We start from the raw sequence: 20,602 nt of genomic DNA, 5'->3' as shown, positions 1-20,602 counted from the left end.
ATAATTTCTTTGCAGAGAATTCAGTTGCTTTATCGGCCGCCACTGGAACCGGAGGATCCTCGTGACGCGCAGACCCAGGTCGGTAATGATACTGGCGCCAGCTTGCACGGCAATGGGATCTTGCCTACTGCTCCCCTGGAGATACCTTTCGAAGATCCACCGCCGAAGTACACACCGCCGCCGAGCTACACCACGGCAACCGGCGCGCGAATCGCGAAGATGTTGCGGCAGAGTTTTCGGCGGAGTGTGCGAAGGATCGCGAACGTCCTCGGTGAGAGCAGCGCGCCGCGACAAAGATCGACCTTGCAGCCGCCACCGCCAGATTATGCAACCGTGTTGGTGGAGATGAATCAAAGCGGCGTACCGTTGTCGCGCGATCACGTCTCGATCCACGTGTTGTCGGAACCACAGCCGGACGTGACGAACACCGGAAGCAGTCGACAGGGTATAGTGGACGCAGCGGCGGAGCTTCGGCATCGGCCGAACACCATTGACCGCGTCAACAGGATCGGTATAGCGGAGAGATCGCGCGTGATCGAGCGCACTCATTCGATGCTCGATCGAAGTCGCCGGCCGAACACCGCAATTCTGTCCGGCTCGAACCTGACGGCCGCTGATGTGGCGAATCTGCTGCGTAGCAGCATACGCAGGGGCACGATGAGAACGCAACATTCACTGCGTCGCAACTTCCGCTACGAGGAACCGACGACGGCGGCGTCCGTCGAAAATCTAGTCGAGGCCGCCGCGCCCATCGGCGAAGACTCCTTGATCCTATCGAAGGACACGTCTCTAGTCTCCGACGAACAGGTCAACGATCGCCATCCTCATGATGACGACGACAACAATGACGGCGACGAGAAAAAGACTGCGAGCGAAATGGAGAGTTCCATTTCTGTGATATAATTGAACTGCATATGTCCGATCGGTCAATCGTTGCACGCTCTGTGCGCGTAGCTGAGCAACTCGGCATTTTGGATCGGTTAACTTCGGTTAGCGATCCGCTACCTCTTTCTAAGCTATCTATCTGTATAATATAGGCGGAGAGAAAATTTCGTTAACCGAAGCCGACTTAATTGACACTAATTGACATCGATACAATCAACTCGGACAGGTGTGTATTTCGATTCCTTCGCTAATGATTAGAATCCTAACGTTCTCCTTCCGTGCCTGAGCAATTGCGTGTGCTTGTTACTACTCCGAAGTACTTTTGTGTTCTGCGATATTTATTTTCTAATATAGTACCTATCTAAATATATATATCTTTATTAAACATTTAGAGAAAATAAAGTTTTTCATAACATAGTTCGACGCACTTCTGAATATCTCGAATATTGAGTGTCTCGATCGTGAGTCTTGATCTTGTATACATCGAAAGCTATATGATTTTAATTCTACTTAATTTCGCGATAAATGCCATTTTTCTTACTAGAATAAATAAAATTCAGAATCAAACTAATCGCTTTTCTAAATAATCATGTTTGTCTTCTTTAATTGTTACTAAAGAAAAAGATTGTTGTTAACTTTTCTCTAGAGATTTATAGAAAAAGTAATTAAAGAATAAATTAAATAATCAGATAATTAAGAAGTATATGAAACTTAACTCCTATTTTCGACGGAAAGTTTAAGTTTAGTTTTCTAAGAGTGTTCGACAGCATTTAACGTGCTTGAAATGAGTTTGTTTGCACTAATTCTGATATTTCGATCGGAAATACGCAGATAATATCTGTGTGTAATATACCTGTGTACTTTGTGTGTATGTGTATCGAGATTAATCTATTCTGTAAATATGTGTAACATTTTAATGAATCAAGCTGTATGTTTTATGTTTAAGTTGATCGTCTAATTGCTAAATATCTCGTTCGTCATTTCATTGTATAACAAATGTGTATAGTCCGTCCAATAATCGATGTTTCTGTATTTTACTGCTGATAGATACAACAATCGTCGCAAAGATTTCGCAATTGTCGCGATTAATTAATCAATTCACATAATAGTTTCACTCAATCAAAAACAAATCATCGAATATTTCATCGAAATCACGTAGAAGGAAAGATATACATTTATAAAAAAATCTTGCGTAAATATTCTACTAAGGTAAATATTCAAATATTAAATTCTGCATAACGTAAATGTAATCGCTATACCTGATATTACGGACCATAATAAAGTTTTTATGTTCTTGTAAAAATGTGTTCAGTATTTAATCAATAATTTCTTTAAAATTTATACAATTAAACTATTTTATTTCAAGTATCTTTTTTTTTTTTTTACACATTGACCATTAAAATTAATCCAGATACATAAAAAATATTATAAGTTACGTATATTAGAAGGCAAAAAATTCAAAAAATGAAAAATATTTTATTATTTACCTCTGATTAATTTTATAAATAATTAAATATAAGTCAACTTTGAAATAATGAAACAAAACAATATTAATCTGTCTAAAATTTTATAAGCACTTTAATACTTTAATAAATCCGATTAAGAAATTATTAAGAATCGTATAATCATCTTATTGAAGCTAGGAACCCGACTTTGAAAATTTAATTAATTTAATTGAATTATTAACAATTGGCATTATAAACTTTATAAAAAATTACTTCTGTCATTATATAAGCATTAAAAATCATCTAGATACCTTATGCAACATGTACAAAGTATTTTATAATTTTTTGAGCATTTTATTGTTCTCAATATGTGCGTGAAGAAGTGAAAAAAAATTAATTAGAAGAAAAAAATTAATTATTATAGGCTCCAAAAGAAATTATCTTTATAAAATTCTGCCGCTTTTAATAAAATATTGGCCATTTTATCGGTACACAGCGTCAAAGAAGATTATATTGGATTTTAAGATGCCAGTATAAGTGATTATAGAGAGATTCCGGCTTTCTATGGGAGCTCGAAATGGTCGGAATTTAGCTAATTGTTATTAGGATCACAGAAAGGCGAAGATGTTGTCGATCTACATTTACCATCAGAGAGCACTTACCATCAGTACACTTACCATCGGCACTGCTAGTCGCGTGCGAGCTCCTATATCATCCTGTGCTCCTGTTAACTCTTTTTCAAAACGCTGGCTAAAATCGATTGTCTCGGGCTGTTCCAACGAGTAACTGCACGCTTATTTTCGCTTCTAGAGTACTTTTGACAGTGTTAGGTTAGGGTTAGGTTAGAATACTGATAAAGTTATCAAACAATTCACACGTCATTCTTTCTTAAGGTTCTTGGAAGGTATTTTTTGTAAAATTTAAAAACCCAATTGTTAATAATTTGTTAATTAAATATTAAAAGTCAGGTAATAGCTCCAATAAGATGATTATACGATTCTTAATCATATCTCATTTGATTTTAACAGTATCAAAGTGCTTATAAAATTTTTAAAAGATTTTCAAAGATTAGCATTGTTTTGTTTTATTACTTTAAAATTGAATAATATTTAATAACTTATAAAAACAGTACTACTCTCTCGATTTTGTGTATTATCCTCTCAATTATGGTACAAAACCGCGTCTCTATTACTGATTATGTATCATTTCAGAACATTTCCTTGTTGAATACGATTTTTAGAAATGTGTGATTTAAACCAATGCCATAAATTATATAACCGAGATATATAATCACCGGGACTTATAAGATCTTCATATGTATATATATATAAATATGTCTGTATAAATATATTGACTTTTGTAACACTTCACGAGGATATGTGTATATATTATCGCATTGTGATATAATTATTTTCGACTCTTTGGGACCAAGATGCCCGAACGAATCGAAATCGGTATGTAACTCTTTTAATTCTTATAATACACATTTTATTTACAATGCGCAAATTTGCGTATTTGTATTATTTTTGTTTACTCTCTGTAACATAACCTAATCTAACGATTGAATCAGATTAAACAGAAACATAAAAAGTCTGATTGAGAATTACAACTAATAATTGAATTTTTTTAATTATAGGTATTATTCCAAACAATTTGAGACATGAGGAAACTATAGTTCAAATAACGGAAGCTCTGGACAACTTGGGTGATGCAGTCTCATATATATTTGATTGTATTGATAGGAGACTTTCAGAAAATACACAAAGGTAAAAAAAAAAAATTGTATTTGTTTCTTGGCTTTTTATATTATAACGACATTTATTACCTTGATAATATAATTTAACTCTGACATTTGTTTAAACATTTGATGGTGATATTTAACAAGATAAATTTATTTTTATACCAGACTAACCAGCATTAAAGAAAGAGCTAGGAAGCTAGAAGACAGATTGCACTATTTACAAACTAATTTAAATCTGAAAGCAGTGAAAATGTACTCGGCTGCAAAATATCCAGCTAATCATACTTACAAGGAGTATCAAATGACTATACCTCCGCAGTACAAGCATGCAGCTACTATACCAAGTGTTTATAAATGTTCTGTGCCTATAACGGATATTCCAGAATCATATTTATCTTCCAATTGTAAGACGGAAGATGGTCAATATACTGCAAATATCAATCTCCAAGAAAAACTTCAATTTTATCATGTTCGATCAAAGGCTAGCAAAAAAGATAACCCTGAAATTGATGATGAACCGTTCCCATCACAATTATCTTCAGTTAGCGCCTTCCTGCTATTCGATAGTATGGATAGTCCATATGAAAAAACGCCTATGAGATCATCCCGTCAATCTACTGACAAGCAACAAATTGAGGATGCTCCAGATTCGATTGTACAACCGTGGCTTGCATCAGAAATAGACGCGTCTTCTAGCTACTTGTATACACCAACTCTTGGAGAGGTCAGAATTTTTATTTCGTACATTTAATAATTAATTATAAATACTCGTACTTGTATTACCTATTTTAAATTTATAATTCTGCGAATTATTCTTATAAAAAGTCTTCGTATATTTCAGGTGCCTCAAATCAACGTACCGTTAACGCTTCCGGATCTGCCAGGCATTGTAGATGATGAGAAGTTTGTGCTTGATCTCAATTCCCAAAGTCCTATTGCACCATCGTCCGCAGTCACAACGCCTACTGTCCGTCTAGATCTACCAACGCCAATTAGTGACGGAAAGAACACACGGGATAGCGCTCCGCACTTGCCAATTCTGACTGAAAGCATGTCTGCCAGGACAAACGCATCGTTGCAAGAACCTGCGCCGCCACCACCTCCACCTCCCACATTTTTCGCGAGCGCAGATAATACCACGAGCAACGAAAAGACTAATTTCCAGCAAATTATGGCATCTCCGCCACCGCCACCGCCGCCGCCACCACCGCCACCACCGCCGCCGCCATTAGCCGTGGAATCAACAGTGCCTACATCAAACGACAGTTCAGATAAGAAAGAAAAAACAACAAAACGTCTACCTGCAAAAACGGTAACGGATGATCGTTCCAACTTGATGGCAGCGATTCGAGACGCCGGCGGCATAGGTAGAGCAAAATTGAGGCCTACTGTACCGGATGAGAAGAAGTGCGATCGATGGTCCTCGGCATCGGTCGGGGGAGATCTGATGGCTGACCTACACGCGAAACTTGCTTTGAGACGTAAAGGTATCGCCGGCTCCACGGTGGGCGCTTTGGAGCGAATGTCGAGTCTGGTACCACCGCCTCCGAAGCCGAATGAAGCATCCGCATCGGACAGAAATTCCGCCACCAGTGAATACGACTCTCAGCCCGATACTGATGATTGGGAAGAGTGATCACTGCTGTTGTGGCGACTAATTAAGTAGCATACAGTTGAGCGATTGTTGTAACAAATGCAAAATCATGACAAATGGCTTAAACTTTCAGTATTCGCGTGTAACTCAGGGGAATTTTTAATCGACAAGTTCGACGATGAAATAGGAGGCTAGAATCGTAATATATAAATCTGGGAAAATTATTTTTGTTATTTAATAGAGAGGTGTGTTTATGAAAACTCTATTTTCGCTTTAAATTTTATTTTACACAATTGCCAATTATATCTTTTCCTAATATTATAATAATTCACGTTAGTACGAAAAAAACAATGTGATGAATGGATTCACAATTGAATTACGTAATTTCTATAGGGATAATAAAAAATTTGCTATGAAAACAAATAACAGAATAAGTTTTTATTTTGTGCGTCCATACATTTTTCTGGCAAATCAGATTAAAATCTGTTGGATTATTTATCTACATATTTATTATCTATATATTTATTATACATCAGTTTTGTTTGTTATATGTATATAGGATCTTCCCTCAGAAGTCTTGTATAAAATATTATATTTCCATTATAATCTTGATTTTACATTTCCTAATATGCAATATGATGTTTAATAATACGAATGTAACTAATGTATATATATATATATATATATACTGTTACGTTAATGTTAATAAAGTTTTATATTCAAGCTGTATAATATACAATATATTTATAACATCAATATAGAAGTTTGTACCATATACCATGATTATTAAAAACAGTCTTTCAACATGCATCTTAGGAATTATTATCACAATTCGTGATGCGATATGTATATATATATATTTTTTAATTTGATAAAACTCAATACAAAATAAGTTTTATTCCCTGATGTTATACTTTCCATTTGTTTATATTTATTAAATCCTATATAGTAAATTTGCAAAAAACCTATTTTGGATGTAATTTCCCTTACATACATACAATGAGACTATCTTATTCACACATTTTCAATAATTCTAATACCTATATCATCTGTTTCAGATTTATCTTTCAGATAGCTGCGAGGCAAGAATAAACTTATGCTATTTATTTCTGCCGCGATAAAATTAATCGCTTTACATCTATTGAATCGCAGCTTAAAACGGGAACATTGAGAAGCGAGATGTTCCCACAAAAAATTCTATCGCGCAACTTATAAGCTTGGTGCGATCCAGTTCAAAAACTTCATACAAATCTCGAAGCCCATGAAACAAGCTGCGTTCGCAGGAAAAGCTCGTAGCATTACAGGTACGACGCCTTTATAAAGAGCTAGTGGTCCCTCGTTTTTTATCAGTTTAACAAACACTTCGCGTATGCCGCGTTTGTATGTGCCTTCTGGTGCTGTGAAATGTATGAACAAATAACGCAATGAGTTTTATGTATTGTGTCTCTGTATCTTGTTCTTGTATCTACATTAAAATATATACGTACAAGTTTGTAAACGACTTTTCAAAATGTCAGGTGGCATCCCTACCAACCAGTTTGCAATGCCCGCAAAGCCGCCAGCTGCTATGGTAGCCAGTAAACTCAGTTTCCCTCCTTCAGGAGTGAATCGGTCCTTTAAATATTCGTATGTCAAAAAGTACATTCCACTAGCTGGAATATCTGAAAAAAAAAAAACATTAGAAGCGCAATAAATTAGTGACCGCCCGAGTATTCTTAAGCGGGCCGAAAATGGCACATAAACATTATGCACAATTAATAATAGCGAGTAGAGCGTGTGGGCTGGCAGATAGAAGGCATCCTGTTTGATAGGAAGCACCAAGGCATATAGATAACAGTTAATAAAATCCAGTTTCCTTCGCGCCAGGCGTGCTGTTGTTGGTTCCAAGTATTGTGCTCTGCTTCAAAATCGAAGCTCGAAAAGTAAAACAACATGATCTTTGCTTTTCTATTCATCGTCATCTTGTCTTTGGTACATACAAATTTTGATATTTTGTCAATAATTGAACAGATATTTCCTGCAATCCGTTTACTGTGCTAAGTAATTAGCGCAGTAAAAAAATATATAATACGCTAATACTTATATATAAAATAATCTTGATCAAAGCAGATAGAATATTATTACATAAAACAAAAACTAATTAAATGATAATACAATTATCAGTTAATTGCAGTAAACTTGAAAAGTTCTCTTATGATAAAATTGAATAATTGAAACTGTACTGTGTTTAGGACCAGTGTACAGGTCAAATTATTGATATCGGTGGTGTGTGGGAGGTAAAATGCCCGCAAGGATGCACTTGTGAGATTCAGAAATTTTCTGACCTGCCTTTACACCAATGGGCTGATATAAACAAAGACAAGGATCAGGTATGAATGAATCAAAATATCGATCAGTCAATTCGTATTCACTTCCATAATTGTGTCCGACAGAATATATCCGACGATATCGATTTCAACATGAACGATTATCACTCCATGACAAATGAGTTGTTGAAAATTGCAACGTGTGTGATTGTCAAAAATCCTGAAGAACTCTTGGCCAAGCTTCCTACAGATATACAGGTATACACATAAGGCACGTATAATTTTACACGCTTTTATCTTATATTAACGTATTTTCACCTTTCAGGTTCTTACATTGCTTGAGTCGGGCAGTGGAGATGTTGATATTCTTCTACAGGCTACTACGTTCCAACACTTGACCGAATTGATATCATTAGACATTCAAGGGATAGATTACAGTGATCCTTCTATGAAAGAAGCGAGCAATCGTAAAGCGAAAGGCGGTATCGTTCTCTCGTCCGACACTATGCATCCTCTAGGGCCTACTTTATTATATTTAAATTTGGAGCGAATTAAATTGTCAAACTTAAACGCGCCGAACAAAGACAAAGCGAACTTGGTAATCAAACCGATGAGTTCGCAGACAAGTGAGACAATCGACGACAATCAAGCGCCTGTGAGCAATACTAGCCAGCATAAAGGGCACAGGCTTATTTTTCTGAGTCAGAAAAATAGTGAGGACAAAGAGATATTGCCGTACGATCTCTACAAGCAAGAATTGGAGGGCTATATACAAAATGTTGAACTTTTTGCCGCACTTGGTGTGCTTACGCATTTACGGGTGTACGATTGCGCACTGAAAGACATATCTTGGCACATGTTCGACGGTCTCAACAGTCTTCTATATCTCTCACTGGAGAAAAATAGCTTGAAATTTATTCCTGAATTTTGCTTTTACGGTACACCGAACTTGAGATTATTGTCACTGGCAAGCAATGAATTGCTGACGTTGAAGAGCGTAGATCTGGCGGGATTACTCGTGTTGGAACATTTGGATTTGAGAGAAAATAATCTAACGTTTCTGTCGGAGTTGTCATTTCCACCTTTCCCAGCACTCATAAGTGCTGACTTTACAGAAAATCCTATCGATTCCATTTTTCCAAGGTAACTCCAATAAATTTCGATGATTAAATGTATGCGAACAAAATGTTATACTAATAAATACATTTATATTTCAGCACTTTCGAGATTATGAACACCACGATAAAATTATATCTTGGAGGAACGGCTTCAAAATTGAAACTACAGAAGAATTCATTACTAGGTCTACGGCAAGCTGAAATACTGCACTTGGACAATTTAGAGATACCTATTCTGGAACGTTTTATCTTACAAGGAATGCCAGCGTTGACACATCTCAAAATGCGAGGAAACATCTCGATTGTCGATTTCGATGCGTTTGTCGATCTTACTAATTTGTTAGACCTGGATTTAAGTCATTGTCATATTCAGAAGATTTCTATGGATGCCTTCTATGGGTTGGAAAAAGTTAGGAGAATTGACTTGTCAGACAATGAACTTAAATCCATACCGCCTGGTTTATTCACTGTTCAACAACAGAAAAAATTGACAGAAATCATACTCACAAAGAACAAGTTAACTTCGCTATCGTTGGACTTCTTTAAAAATCTGAGATTGCCAAATAAACAAACACAGATACAAAATATCAGATTGGATGACAATCCTTGGGACTGTACGTGCATCATGATCAGTTGGAATCCTCATTTGGTAACTAATACTTTATCTATTTCCACTTTTACTTCAGTCATTTATACCTAATAATACTTTGTTTTGTAGACAATGCAATTTGTTAACAATTTTATGCATTGCAGGTAAACAGAAATAAGGAGACAGCTCCGCTCTGTTCAACACCAGAACGGTTACAAAACTGGGGAGTCTTTTATGCATTACGCAAAGGTGGTTTACAATGCAGAAACCCGAAGAAACGATATCTTGGAAAATTTTCAAAAGCAAGAAATTTTGAAGAGGACAATAATATCAGTTAGCCAATTTCTCTTTTCAAATTGTATGTATATGTTGATAAACGCAGAATTGAGAGAAATATATTACAAATTTTTATAATATATTAATTTCTAACACGATATTTAATTCTTTATTTTAGGTAAGTAATATTGCATATGTATAAATTTTTATGAAAATTATTATTTGAATTTTACTTGCAAACTTCTGCTTTATACATGAATGTTTTTATAAAAAAATTGTTTTAAGAAATTATACAAAACTTATATGCATACAGTTAAACTTTGTAATCTAAGTAAGAATAAGTAATCTAAGTGTAAAATAATAGTCATACCTCTTAACAATGTAGCACAGGTGCCTTTGTAAATACTTCTAATGCCTCCTTCTCGATACAATTGATTTGCGCAATCCACAGGTCCATTATATTTTGGTTTAGCATCTGCATGTTGTATTTGTAACAGGCATTTGATGCGTTCACCAGGTGCCATTATAACTGTCGTAAATATTCCACTAAAAGCACCGGCATAAAATAATTGCAATGTTGTGAGTTTTTCATCTGGAACACTTTGTTGCAGTTTTTTTCCAACACTATATCCGAAAAAACTTATAGCAAATATTGGAGCAACACCAGATAATGGTGCAGCCATACCTAAACAAGAAATACAAGTTCTAATTAATAACTTTTTACAAAATATACAAGTTTTTCTAATGACCTAAATACATATCAACTAATTCTTGTTCAAAAAGTTATTTCTATTAACTAAATATATACTTGTTTTAACTCTTACTATCTAAAATATACTTATAAAATAATTATTGCAAAATGTATAATTAATAATATCTGATATACGAAGGTATCTTCATATATCTGATGTTAAAATTCAAAAAGTAAAATTCAAGTATAACAATTTTGGTGACATATCTGATGCAAACACATAAATACCCTTGTATAAACCACGTAGTCCTTCTTTAGTAACTGTTTTTTTAGCACAATCCCATGTACCAGAGTACAGAGGTAGTTCATTAGGTCTTGGTATGGGCATGGTCTGAAGTCGTACCTATGTACAGTAATTCTTCTTTTATATAAAAGGAACATAATTCTTATAAAAGAACAAATTATGACGTTTACGTATATCATAAAGAAAAAATAGAAACATCCAAGTTTTATTCAATTTAATTTGATAAGCTACTCAATTAATGTATAACCTAACCTTTATGGTGTCCAGAGGGTGACCAGCTACCACACAACATACTCCTCCAAATCCACCGCTTAGAAAATATTTAATAGGGCTAACAGTGTCTGACATGATTATTATATGTGGCTTGACTCTGTAAAATATCGAGAAGAAATGATGGCTTTAACACTTGTTTGGCAAGTAAGAGGTCAAAGTCCACGAGTCCACGAGCAATTGGCTCTTAACATATTGAGATCATAAACTTCATTAAATACTCGTGACACGTGATTTTCACAGTGATTTGCATAATTTAATGTATATTTATATCTGTACTGCGATAACATTTCTATTAAAGATGAATGAACAGAAAAATTGTCACAAATTTGTATATACAAAGAGAAGTGTGGTTCATTATTTGTATCCGCGGCTTTGCGCTATGAACTTTCTGTACTTAAAACGAGATAAATATATGTTCAAGGCATAAGACGGAAAAAGAAAATTTTAGAGAAAGTACAGAAAGTGTAATCAAAAAGAATAAATTTAATCAATGAAAATCAATTGAGTAATTCATGATTGATGGGTCACTAAATGATATGGTTTCAAGTTGTAAATATGCGTATTCTGCTGGAATTCTTATATACGATGAGTTCTTTAGCGTGAATATGGCGATGAACATGTGGCGCTCTATTCTACGAGTGTAGCGACACTATTTCGTATTTTTTAGTACGCGAGAGCTGGCGACACGTTGACTGCTTTTATGCAAATGTAGATAGCATAGTTTTGATACAATGAATAAATATTGACGTGCAACTCGCTGACGTATGTGTGTCACTGAGCCGGCTTTGCGTTATTCCAGTTTATTTCTTTCAACGCAAGGTACCGCATATTTAATTTATCTATCTTACGGAATTGTTAGCTGAAAATAGGACAAATTAGTTCCGTGTTAATAAATCATGCAGCGATCAAATTATACTCCGTATATTCGTCAAACAAAATGCCTTATTGTAAGAATCTATTTTTGAGAGGAACCATCTATCTTAAGTGTCAATCAAGCAATATTTTTTTTAACCACATTTTTGTTTTCAGTTTTATAACCTGCAAAAGATGAGGATTGTACAGTTTCGAAGAAATCGCTTGTTCTACATATTGGTCGGTAGTACATTTTTTCTGCTAGTTTTATACATTCTGCTTAGTTTCTCCTCAGACAATCATATGAACAATATAAAAGAATACTGGGTGCAAGGTCTTGGAAAGAAACAGGTAATTTTATCTTTCTTTTGATGCAATTATTTATTTTTAATAAAGCTTATAAAATTTGTCCAAACTGTTTTTTTAGATCTTAGACATATGTCACATATTTCTTTCTAATGTTACAGGTACCAGTGCTTATAGAAGGTTTAGGAAATTTTGAGCCACGTGATTTATCGGTTAAAACTGGTCCTGGAGAAGGTGGTAAAGCACATATTTTAAGGGATGATCAGCAGAATGATGTCCAGCAATCAGAATCAGATTATGGTATGAACATGGTATGTTCTGATGAGATCTCGTTGTCAAGATCAATACCAGATAGTAGGCCAGAAGAGTAAGTCTTTTCTTTTATTTCTGACTATTAATTTTTTACTTGTGTTTTAATTATTGTTTCTTTCTATATTACGCAGATGTCGGCATTGGAATTATCCAGAGGAGTTACCACGCACGAGTGTCATTATAGTTTTCCACAATGAGGGTTGGTCTGTTTTACTGCGAACTGTCCATAGTGTCATAGATCGCACTCCATCAAAATTCTTAGAAGAGATTCTTCTTGTTGATGATTTTTCTGATAAAGGTATCATTAAGATGAAATATGAATACAATTAAACAATCTATATTTGAAATATTCCATAATTAACATGAATTATAAGTTGATGCAATTTTTTTTCAGACAATTTGAAGGGTGATTTAGATTCTTACATTGAGCAATGGGGAGGAAAAGTCAAATTAATTAGGAACTATGAAAGGCAGGGCTTAATACGAACGCGATCTCGAGGAGCGCGTGAAGCCAAGGGTGAAGTTATAGTATTTTTAGATGCACATTGTGAAGTCAATGTGAATTGGTTGCCTCCGCTTTTAGCACCAATTGCTGAAAATAGGTGATATAATTTACTACTTATTTGCATTGAAAGAAAAATAATATTAATAAAAAATTAATAAAAAATAATATAATAAAATCTTTAAGTTTTCTGTTAAAAAAATATAATATAGTTCTACGAATTTTCGTCAAAATATATTCTTTTTTTTTTTCAGAAATGTAATGACAGTTCCTGTGATAGATGGCGTTGATCATAAGACTTTTGAATATCGTCCTGTGTATCAAGAAGGACACTTGTATAGAGGAATTTTTGAATGGGGCATGCTGTACAAAGAAAATGAATTGCCCAGACGCGAGGCCAAAACGCGTGCGCATGACAGTATGCCATACAAGTGCGACTTTGATTTCAAATTTCACATAATCTTATTATCTAGTTCCAAATTTCTAATCTGATGTTATTTCTCTGTGATAATTTATAGATCACCTACACACGCTGGTGGTTTATTCGCGATAAACCGACAATACTTTTTATCACTGGGTGGATACGACGAGGGATTGCTAGTTTGGGGAGGAGAAAATTTCGAACTATCTTTCAAGATATGGCAGTGCGGCGGAAGCATCTTATGGGTGCCGTGCTCGCACGTCGGGCATGTTTACCGCGGATTTATGCCTTACACATTTGGTAAACTTGCTCAAAAGAAGAAAGGACCATTGATAACTATTGTGAGTACGGTCTATGGATAAATTCTTGATATAGAAATATAATCAAAGTAAATTTGTTACAGAATTACAAACGAGTTATAGAAACGTGGTTCGACGAGAAACACAAGGAATTCTTTTATACCAGGGAACCATTGGCCCGACTGCTCGATCATGGTGATATAACCGAGCAGCTGGCTTTCAAGGAACGAAAAAAATGTAAGAGCTTCCAGTGGTATATAGATAATGTGGCGTATGATGTCCTGGACAAATTTCCAGAATTGCCGCCGAATATTCATTGGGGAGAGGTATGTATTTCAACTGAATATATAAAATACCTGAGGTTATATTTTGTACTTCAATTCAATCTCGTGTATAGAAAAAAAAGTCTCGCCTTTCTCGCCTTGCATTTACTTGGCAAGATTCTGGCGAGTCTTTTGATATTTGTATTTTTCTTTAAACGACAAATTTCCTGCATAAATATTAAGCTACAGTAATACTTTTCTAGTTGCGAAATGTGGCAACTGGATCGTGTTTGGACACTATGGGTCATGCACCTCCAAGTCTTATGGCTACTTCTCACTGTCATGGATTTGGAAACAATCAGGTAATTCCTTACTATATATTTTATTTTTCACATGCCTCACAGCTTGAATAATTTTGTATTTTACATTTAATGTTATGTTTCTTGCTAGCTTCTGAGACTCAATACAAAAGGTCAATTAGGCGTCGGTGAGAGATGTGTTGAAGCGGACGGTCAAGGTGTAAAGTACGCATTTTGTCGTCTAGGAACTGCGGACGGTCCATGGCAATATGACGAAGTAAATCTATTGTTTTTTTTGTCGCAAATTTTAAAGATGGGTACACGAGAATTATAATGTGTATTGATTTTTCAGAAAACGAAGACTCTATTGCATAGAGTACATAAGAGATGTATGGCGCTCCATCCCCAAACTCAACAATTATCTCTGATGCCGTGTGACATAAACAATACGTATCAGCAATGGACTTTTCATCAAGTCCATCCACGATGGTAAAAGACAGATGGTAGTGGAAGGTATGGAAAAGAAAGATTAAATTTTTTTCCTTTTTCAATTTGCAAATAGTGATTTGCAATGCGCGATAGATATGCGGAAAACGTAAAAGTTATCTTTAATAATGTACAGTGCAGAATAGTTTGGTATACATATATTTGTGACTAATTTATTATCTATTATTACGTGATACAAGTAGGTAATAATTACAAAATTGATTTTTATGGTATGTGAACGAATATTCAAAAGCAATGTTGGATTTAATAATTATTAAGATATATGAAAGTAAGACATTTATATTATGAAGCGCAAAAAAACTAATTTTAAATTTTATTTATTCTTATAGTAATTTTTGAAGATTTATAATGGTTAAGAATGTATATGAAATTTTTCTAGTGAAATTTTATCGCTTTTTAAACATACTACTTTTTCCTTACACCGACTGATAACCAGCTATAAGAAGAAATAGTTTAACAACATATATTTATGTATGTAAAAGAGAAATGAGAAAGATTTCGAAAGATGAATCTGCCCAGTGCTACTGCCAAGATTTCTTCCTGAAATATTTCTAGAAATTGGTTTGTTAAAATTTCGATTAAAATATATATCGTTGTGACAATATCTTAAGCTCTGGAGAAAAATTAATGTGTTTTTATATGTATCCTTGTGGGATTATGATATTGCACATCAACGTGAAATAGAGAAAATATAGAGAAAATTTATACCTATTTCTAAATATGTTGTAATCTATGTGGATCTGCGTGAATTTTATATGGGAATGTGTGTAAAGGTTTATAGATATAAAAGATATATATATATATATATATATATATCTTTTATATCTATAAACCTTTACGAAAGTATGTTTATATATATATATGTGTACATTCCAAAAGGTTGAAGTACTTATTACATAATATCCGTGTAACATTTTTATTTTTGTATCAATGGATACAACAAAAATTCTTCATTGCTATTGATTAGGATGTAAATTATGTAAAATCCTTTTTGCATTTTTAATCATGAGTGCAATATGAGTCTAATTCTACGCGTTATTAAAATAATATGATTATTACAGGGTTTTGATAAAGATAAAAGAGATTGTTCTATTAAAATTTCTATGTCTTATATAAATTTTTCTACTTATAATTAGCATAAATTTTATACTAATCTTTGTCTTAATGATAAGTAATCCATTAAATTTTTTATATTGAGACTTCCACTATTTTAAACTTAAAACTTTTTTAGCTTCGCATTTTTTAAAGAACCTGTTAGCACGACTACTCGTAGTACACGGAGTGAGCGTTTTTTTATCGTATATATCTGTATTATAAAAAATCTTGAAGGTTCTAATGTTATTTTCAGAAATGTACTTAATCACAACGACTATATTATTACAATCAAATCAAAGAGATTATAAGCAATAGACGTGACTGCAGCTGATATAACTTCAATATGGATAAAAATATTCATATTTTATTATATGCAAGATGTACTTAATATTTAGTTATACTTGACCAGAACTGTTGTATGAGATTATATATTTCGATTAAATTGTTATAAGAGGATCATGCGTATGTGTTATACATATATATTTTCTTTTTCTTAGGTACAGTATTAAGGGATTGGCAAGATCTACTAAGTTTATCATTTCTACCTTCTAATATAACAAATTAATAAAACTTTAAGCAAATTTTCTCTTGGGACAGATTCTCACAAATATAACTTGCATCTATTTTATTGGTATAGAATACTATTAATATACATATATAATAGTATATAGTACTATTACATCTATTTTATATCAAAATAAATACAAATTTCTAAGATGTTTTATACTTTGTTTTTTTATTATTCTCAGTATTAACGTGTTTAAAAATATTACATTATGTATAAAGCTTTAAAAAAAAGCATACATTGTGATTGTTAATGAATAGGCTTTTGCAACTTCAAACAAATGTGATGAAATCTGTAACAAGAAACGTGCTGTAAGGATAACGAAAAGCAAATAAAAATTAGGAGACTATATAGTGTTCAATAATTGCACTTACTTTACTATGCAAACATGGAATCCACTTTGCACAACTGTATTTCGTAAATTTATTGATTTGTATTGACAATGTCGTCAATTTTCAGTATACTGCGTACGGTCTCAGAAGCAAGAGTAATCGAGCTGGTGGAAACCAACAATGGTTGAATCACATTCTCCTCCAGCATGTTAGTGATGGCGCCTTTCCGGACGTTAATTCCAGCTGTTATTTCACCTTTCACATGTCGATTACGGAGTTCGGTTACTGTAGCTATTGGATTTAAACCAGCATTTTCAGCTAACGTCGAAGGAATTACCTAATAATCATAAATTATAAGATTGTTGAGCATTGTACTGATTATTTTTAGATTGTTATATATCTTTTATAATGCAGTTTAATATTTGCGCTGGTTTGAATATAATATTCTTAAAATAAGACGCAAGAAAAACTGCGGAACGTATTTAATACTAACTTCAAGTGCATTTGCAAAGGCCTTGATGCAGTAGGCATCAATTCCACCTAAAGTTACTGCGTACTCCGCCAATTTCAATGCCAATTCAATCTCTGGTGCACCGCCACCAGCAATCAATGCTCTCTGCTTAACCAAACACCGAATGACGCACAACGCATCGTGCAAGGATCGTCCAGCTTCTTCCAAAACTAATTTGTTGCTACCACGTACAAGAACTGTGACTGTTTTTCCGTGGTTTTGAATTCCTGTGATCTGTAAAAAAAATATCAATTATATAAATAATTTATCGAATGTAATTATCTTCTTATCGAATGTGTATATAAATGAAAGAAATGCAACGATATATTACTAGCTGTAATTATTTTTATCTTTATGTACGACGTGAATTTACCTTAACAAACTTCGAGTTGCCAGTTTGAACTTCTTCGCAGAGCTCTGCATTGACGAGGTTTTCAGCCACAAAGTGATCCAGCGACGCAATTGGCCTGCAACCTAGCGTCTTACATACGAAAGGAATATCCTCGCGTTCCACGTCTTTTATGACCATGACTTTGATTTTATCTAAGAAATGAATTGCGAGATCGCTAATGGAGTCACGCAAGATAGACTTTTGCACAAGAAGTACATTGCAACCAGTTTTCTTGATCTGCTTTACGATGTTCAATATGTAAGCCCGTTCTTCTTTTAGGACACGATCCATGGCTGCATAGTCAGACACAACGACGTTGTGATCCATCTAGAAATACAAAAAATGAATGATCCGTCTGCAAAGATGTAAGTATGATGAATACCATTATATTGTATTATGATACTCACATCAGTTTTTGGCGGCGAAATGCAAAATTGGATTAATCCAATTTTCGCTTTTTCAATACGTCTTGGGCCATTGATGTTACAAGACTTCTGCGTGAATATCAATCCATCCACTAATTCAGTATCTTCAACGGTGCCTCCTAACTTCTTTATTACTTTAATATCCTAAGAAAATAATAAAAATATAGATAAGCAAATTCATAAAATGCAGAATACATGTATAAAGAATTTGTTCTTACATTTAAGTCAACTGACACTTCCCTTCCTTCTTCTGTAACTTTTAATACTGCGTCCACAGCAAGTGGCGCAAGAAGACTAGATTGTTGATGTACAACCTGGAATAATATAATTATAAAATTGAACATTAACGTTATGTATATAATAATTAAAGAACTGTAGAAAGAAGTCAACAGAATTAAAATATGTGTGTAAAATTTAGATATACCTTGGAATTCAATGATGTCGCTGCAACCTTTATAAGAGATTCTTTGTCTGTTAGATCGACAGGTATGGACATATTCATCAAGATTGATACTGCTTTGGACGCTGCTTTTTGGAAAGCGTCACTGATCAAAGTAGGATGAATACCTTTCTGCAATAAGCGTTCTGCTACTTCCAAGAGTGAACCACCTATTACAACGACGCTCGTAGTACCATCACCAGCCTCTATATCCTGAGCCTTAGACAATTCAACGAGCTAAAACACAAAATATTATATATTATCGCATCTGTAAAACTTGACAAAGTTTTAAAAAATGTGAAATTTATTTCTTACCATTTTTGCAGCAGGATGTATTACATTCATCTCTTTCAGGATAGTAGCACCATCATTTGTAATAGTAACCTCCCCATTACTAGCTTGAATCTGTTATTAAGATATATCAATTAATACCTATTATAATTTTAGTAGATAAATTTGAAAATAATGATAAATATAAAAAGTTTACCATCTTATCCATTCCTCTAGGTCCAAGACTCGTGCGTATCGCATCGCTAACAGCTATAAACAAATAACAATCCATATATAAATGATACTAATCGTGATAATCATTATATGAAAAATTGTTATAATTTGTATTTGCTAATAACAATAGATAAGTTCTGAAGATTGCCCAAATGGATGTTCCAAAAACTATTTTTACCAAAACGTAATATCATGACAAAAAATATTTTATTCGTGTGGTGACACGTACTTTCATCTACAACGAAATTCGATTAAATGTACAACACACACGTGGAAAGAGTAATGGGCACCGAACATTACTATATAAGGTAATATTTTGCTCATATGTTACGCGTGCTTTCGACAGCCGATCGAAGTGTGAGAATACGTTATAGGTATTGATGAAGCATGTTAACCTTTAGCAGCATTGATATTGCTGCTGCGAATATCCATGGGTTTGCTTTTATCCTTATAGGCTTGTCCATGAGCTCCGCGGCTTTCGCTGATCTCCATAGGCTTCCTTGTCAGGTTTTTCGTCATGTTGAATTATTATGATTCTTGTATAAGAAAAAAAAACGACGCTGCCTTTTTTGACTAGTTTAGCAGTCAATTCACACAATATCAAGTCGCGATTATTTCACACCCAACAGGAAAATGTTCGCGTGATACAAATGCTCGCTGAAGATGAAGCACATCAGCGTTGTTAGAGGAGCCGGGTTTTTCGCGCATGCGTGAACGTTGACTAATGTTGGATTCACATTACATCCATTGTTTGATGTACACCATTCGATATCCAATAAGAACATTTGTTTTTTGGGAATAAAAAAGCTCCTAGAAAAAACAGTTTTTTATTGGATATCAGCATTTTGCATATTAGACGCAATATGAATTTACCATAACATTATTCTTTCCGGAAAGAACCGACGAGAGGAAATGACGAGCAGTGCGAGGCCATATTGATGATGGCGATACATCGCTAAAGAAAATATAGAATGTTCATTGAGATATCACATTTGCGAAATATTCAAATAATTGCACACTGTTAGGCGATTCATATAAAATAAGATGAGGATGTTCTTTGGAATTTTGTACATAGAAAGTAAAAAATAGAAGGTATAAATTATAAAATTATTGAAGTATACTTTGTTGAAGTATACGATGTTATTTAAAACTATTAGTATGTTTTTAAACAATCTAAGTAAAATTTTGAAATAAGAAACACAACTTTGATTTGCTGAGAAATCAATTAACGTCGCGATATTCATTTAAAAAATTCGTAAGCATTTATATTTCTTGCCGAACGGGGCTCTCGATAAGTTTGGCACCATTTCAGACTAGTGCGTAGATTCGGCCCTGGTCACGTGAAGTATCAACAATC

At 34.1% G+C, this 20,602-nt stretch overlaps 6 protein-coding genes across 12 annotated transcripts in view; 4 read left to right on the top strand and 2 right to left on the bottom strand.

The window, feature by feature from the left end:
* bdg (bedraggled) overlaps positions 1-2,188 on the top strand; it is a 51,153-nt gene extending 48,965 nt beyond the window's left edge. For all 3 annotated transcript variants that reach the window (XM_067356194.1, XM_067356193.1, XM_067356195.1), the window contains one exon: positions 16-2,188. In XM_067356194.1, the coding sequence (XP_067212295.1) occupies positions 16-903 (888 nt within the window). In that variant the 3' untranslated portion in view covers positions 904-2,188. The remainder of the gene's footprint in view (positions 1-15) is intronic.
* A 443-nt stretch (positions 2,189-2,631) lies between these two features.
* Positions 2,632-7,154, top strand: LOC105676077 (WASH complex subunit 1). The gene is made up of 4 exons (XM_067356217.1): positions 2,632-3,784; positions 3,967-4,096; positions 4,237-4,795; positions 4,913-7,154. The coding sequence occupies exons 1-4, from the start codon at positions 3,763-3,765 to the stop codon at positions 5,705-5,707; spliced, it is 1,506 nt and encodes a 501-aa protein (XP_067212318.1). The 5' UTR covers positions 2,632-3,762; the 3' UTR covers positions 5,708-7,154.
* Positions 6,089-11,557, bottom strand: colt (carnitine/acylcarnitine carrier protein colt, mitochondrial). Its single transcript, XM_012373686.2, has 5 exons — positions 11,202-11,557; positions 10,934-11,048; positions 10,325-10,639; positions 7,153-7,326; positions 6,089-7,062 (listed from the first exon to the last, which is right to left on the bottom strand). The coding sequence occupies exons 1-5, from the start codon at positions 11,295-11,297 to the stop codon at positions 6,875-6,877; spliced, it is 888 nt and encodes a 295-aa protein (XP_012229109.1). The 5' UTR covers positions 11,298-11,557; the 3' UTR covers positions 6,089-6,874.
* LOC105676075 (carboxypeptidase N subunit 2) lies at positions 7,411-10,094 on the top strand. Its single transcript, XM_012373671.2, has 6 exons — positions 7,411-7,636; positions 7,897-8,034; positions 8,098-8,229; positions 8,297-9,114; positions 9,189-9,738; positions 9,843-10,094. The coding sequence occupies exons 1-6, from the start codon at positions 7,598-7,600 to the stop codon at positions 10,014-10,016; spliced, it is 1,851 nt and encodes a 616-aa protein (XP_012229094.1). The 5' UTR covers positions 7,411-7,597; the 3' UTR covers positions 10,017-10,094.
* A 332-nt stretch (positions 11,558-11,889) lies between the features above and the next one.
* On the top strand, positions 11,890-16,534 carry Pgant7 (N-acetylgalactosaminyltransferase 7). Of its 5 annotated transcripts, none has more exons than XR_010890491.1 (12): positions 12,029-12,169; positions 12,252-12,425; positions 12,542-12,747; positions 12,824-12,990; positions 13,087-13,294; positions 13,449-13,625; positions 13,713-13,956; positions 14,019-14,240; positions 14,441-14,539; positions 14,628-14,753; positions 14,829-15,544; positions 16,332-16,534. XR_010890491.1 is itself a non-coding variant. In XM_067356206.1 (12 exons), the coding sequence occupies exons 1-11, from the start codon at positions 12,119-12,121 to the stop codon at positions 14,967-14,969; spliced, it is 1,815 nt and encodes a 604-aa protein (XP_067212307.1). In that variant the 5' UTR covers positions 12,029-12,118; the 3' UTR covers positions 14,970-14,989; positions 16,332-16,534. The 5 variants fall into 5 exon arrangements, 4 of the variants coding, with proteins under 4 accessions (XP_067212308.1, XP_067212307.1, XP_067212306.1 ...); XM_067356206.1 differs by having other exon boundaries at positions 14,829-14,989; XM_067356205.1 differs by having other exon boundaries at positions 14,829-14,989; positions 15,363-16,534.
* A 261-nt stretch (positions 16,535-16,795) lies between these two features.
* CCT4 (chaperonin containing TCP1 subunit 4) lies at positions 16,796-19,946 on the bottom strand. Its single transcript, XM_012373672.2, has 10 exons — positions 19,641-19,946; positions 19,229-19,281; positions 19,057-19,146; positions 18,727-18,978; positions 18,521-18,616; positions 18,285-18,446; positions 17,860-18,204; positions 17,469-17,720; positions 17,018-17,312; positions 16,796-16,935 (listed from the first exon to the last, which is right to left on the bottom strand). The coding sequence occupies exons 1-9, from the start codon at positions 19,762-19,764 to the stop codon at positions 17,067-17,069; spliced, it is 1,620 nt and encodes a 539-aa protein (XP_012229095.1). The 5' UTR covers positions 19,765-19,946; the 3' UTR covers positions 16,796-16,935; positions 17,018-17,066.
* Between the last annotated feature and the right edge of the window lie 656 nt (positions 19,947-20,602).

This window comes from Linepithema humile, chromosome 5, assembly GCF_040581485.1.
Source record: "Linepithema humile isolate Giens D197 chromosome 5, Lhum_UNIL_v1.0, whole genome shotgun sequence".
Classification (NCBI taxonomy): Eukaryota; Metazoa; Arthropoda; class Insecta; order Hymenoptera; family Formicidae; genus Linepithema; species Linepithema humile.
This window is presented reverse-complemented; position numbering and strand designations above follow the sequence as displayed.

Coding starts and splice junctions, on each gene's coding strand:
- LOC105676077 (XM_067356217.1), top strand. CDS start 3,763: ATGCCCGAACGAATCGAAATCG. Junction 4,097..4,236: donor CTTTCAGAAAATACACAAAG/GTAAAAAAAAAA, acceptor TTTTTATACCAG/ACTAACCAGCATTAAAGAAA. Junction 4,796..4,912: donor ATACACCAACTCTTGGAGAG/GTCAGAATTTTT, acceptor CGTATATTTCAG/GTGCCTCAAATCAACGTACC.
- LOC105676075 (XM_012373671.2), top strand. CDS start 7,598: ATGATCTTTGCTTTTCTATTCATCGTCATCTTGTCTTTG. Junction 8,035..8,097: donor TAAACAAAGACAAGGATCAG/GTATGAATGAAT, acceptor TGTGTCCGACAG/AATATATCCGACGATATCGA. Junction 9,115..9,188: donor ATCGATTCCATTTTTCCAAG/GTAACTCCAATA, acceptor TTTATATTTCAG/CACTTTCGAGATTATGAACA.
- colt (XM_012373686.2), bottom strand. CDS start 11,297: ATGTCAGACACTGTTAGCCCTATTAAATATTTTCTAAGCGGTGGATTT. Junction 7,327..10,324: donor CTGTGCTACATTGTTAAGAG/GTATGACTATTA, acceptor TTTTTTTTTCAG/ATATTCCAGCTAGTGGAATG. Junction 7,063..7,152: donor GAAAAGTCGTTTACAAACTT/GTACGTATATAT, acceptor TACATTTCACAG/CACCAGAAGGCACATACAAA.
- Pgant7 (XM_067356206.1), top strand. CDS start 12,119: ATGCAGCGATCAAATTATACTCCGTATATTCGTCAAACAAAATGCCTT. Junction 12,748..12,823: donor CCAGATAGTAGGCCAGAAGA/GTAAGTCTTTTC, acceptor TATATTACGCAG/ATGTCGGCATTGGAATTATC. Junction 12,991..13,086: donor TGATGATTTTTCTGATAAAG/GTATCATTAAGA, acceptor ATTTTTTTTCAG/ACAATTTGAAGGGTGATTTA.
- CCT4 (XM_012373672.2), bottom strand. CDS start 19,764: ATGACGAAAAACCTGACAAGGAAGCCTATGGAGATCAGCGAAAGCCGC. Junction 17,721..17,859: donor GCAACTCGAAGTTTGTTAAG/GTAAATTCACGT, acceptor TTTTTTTTACAG/ATCACAGGAATTCAAAACCA. Junction 17,313..17,468: donor CCTTTGCAAATGCACTTGAA/GTTAGTATTAAA, acceptor TATGATTATTAG/GTAATTCCTTCGACGTTAGC.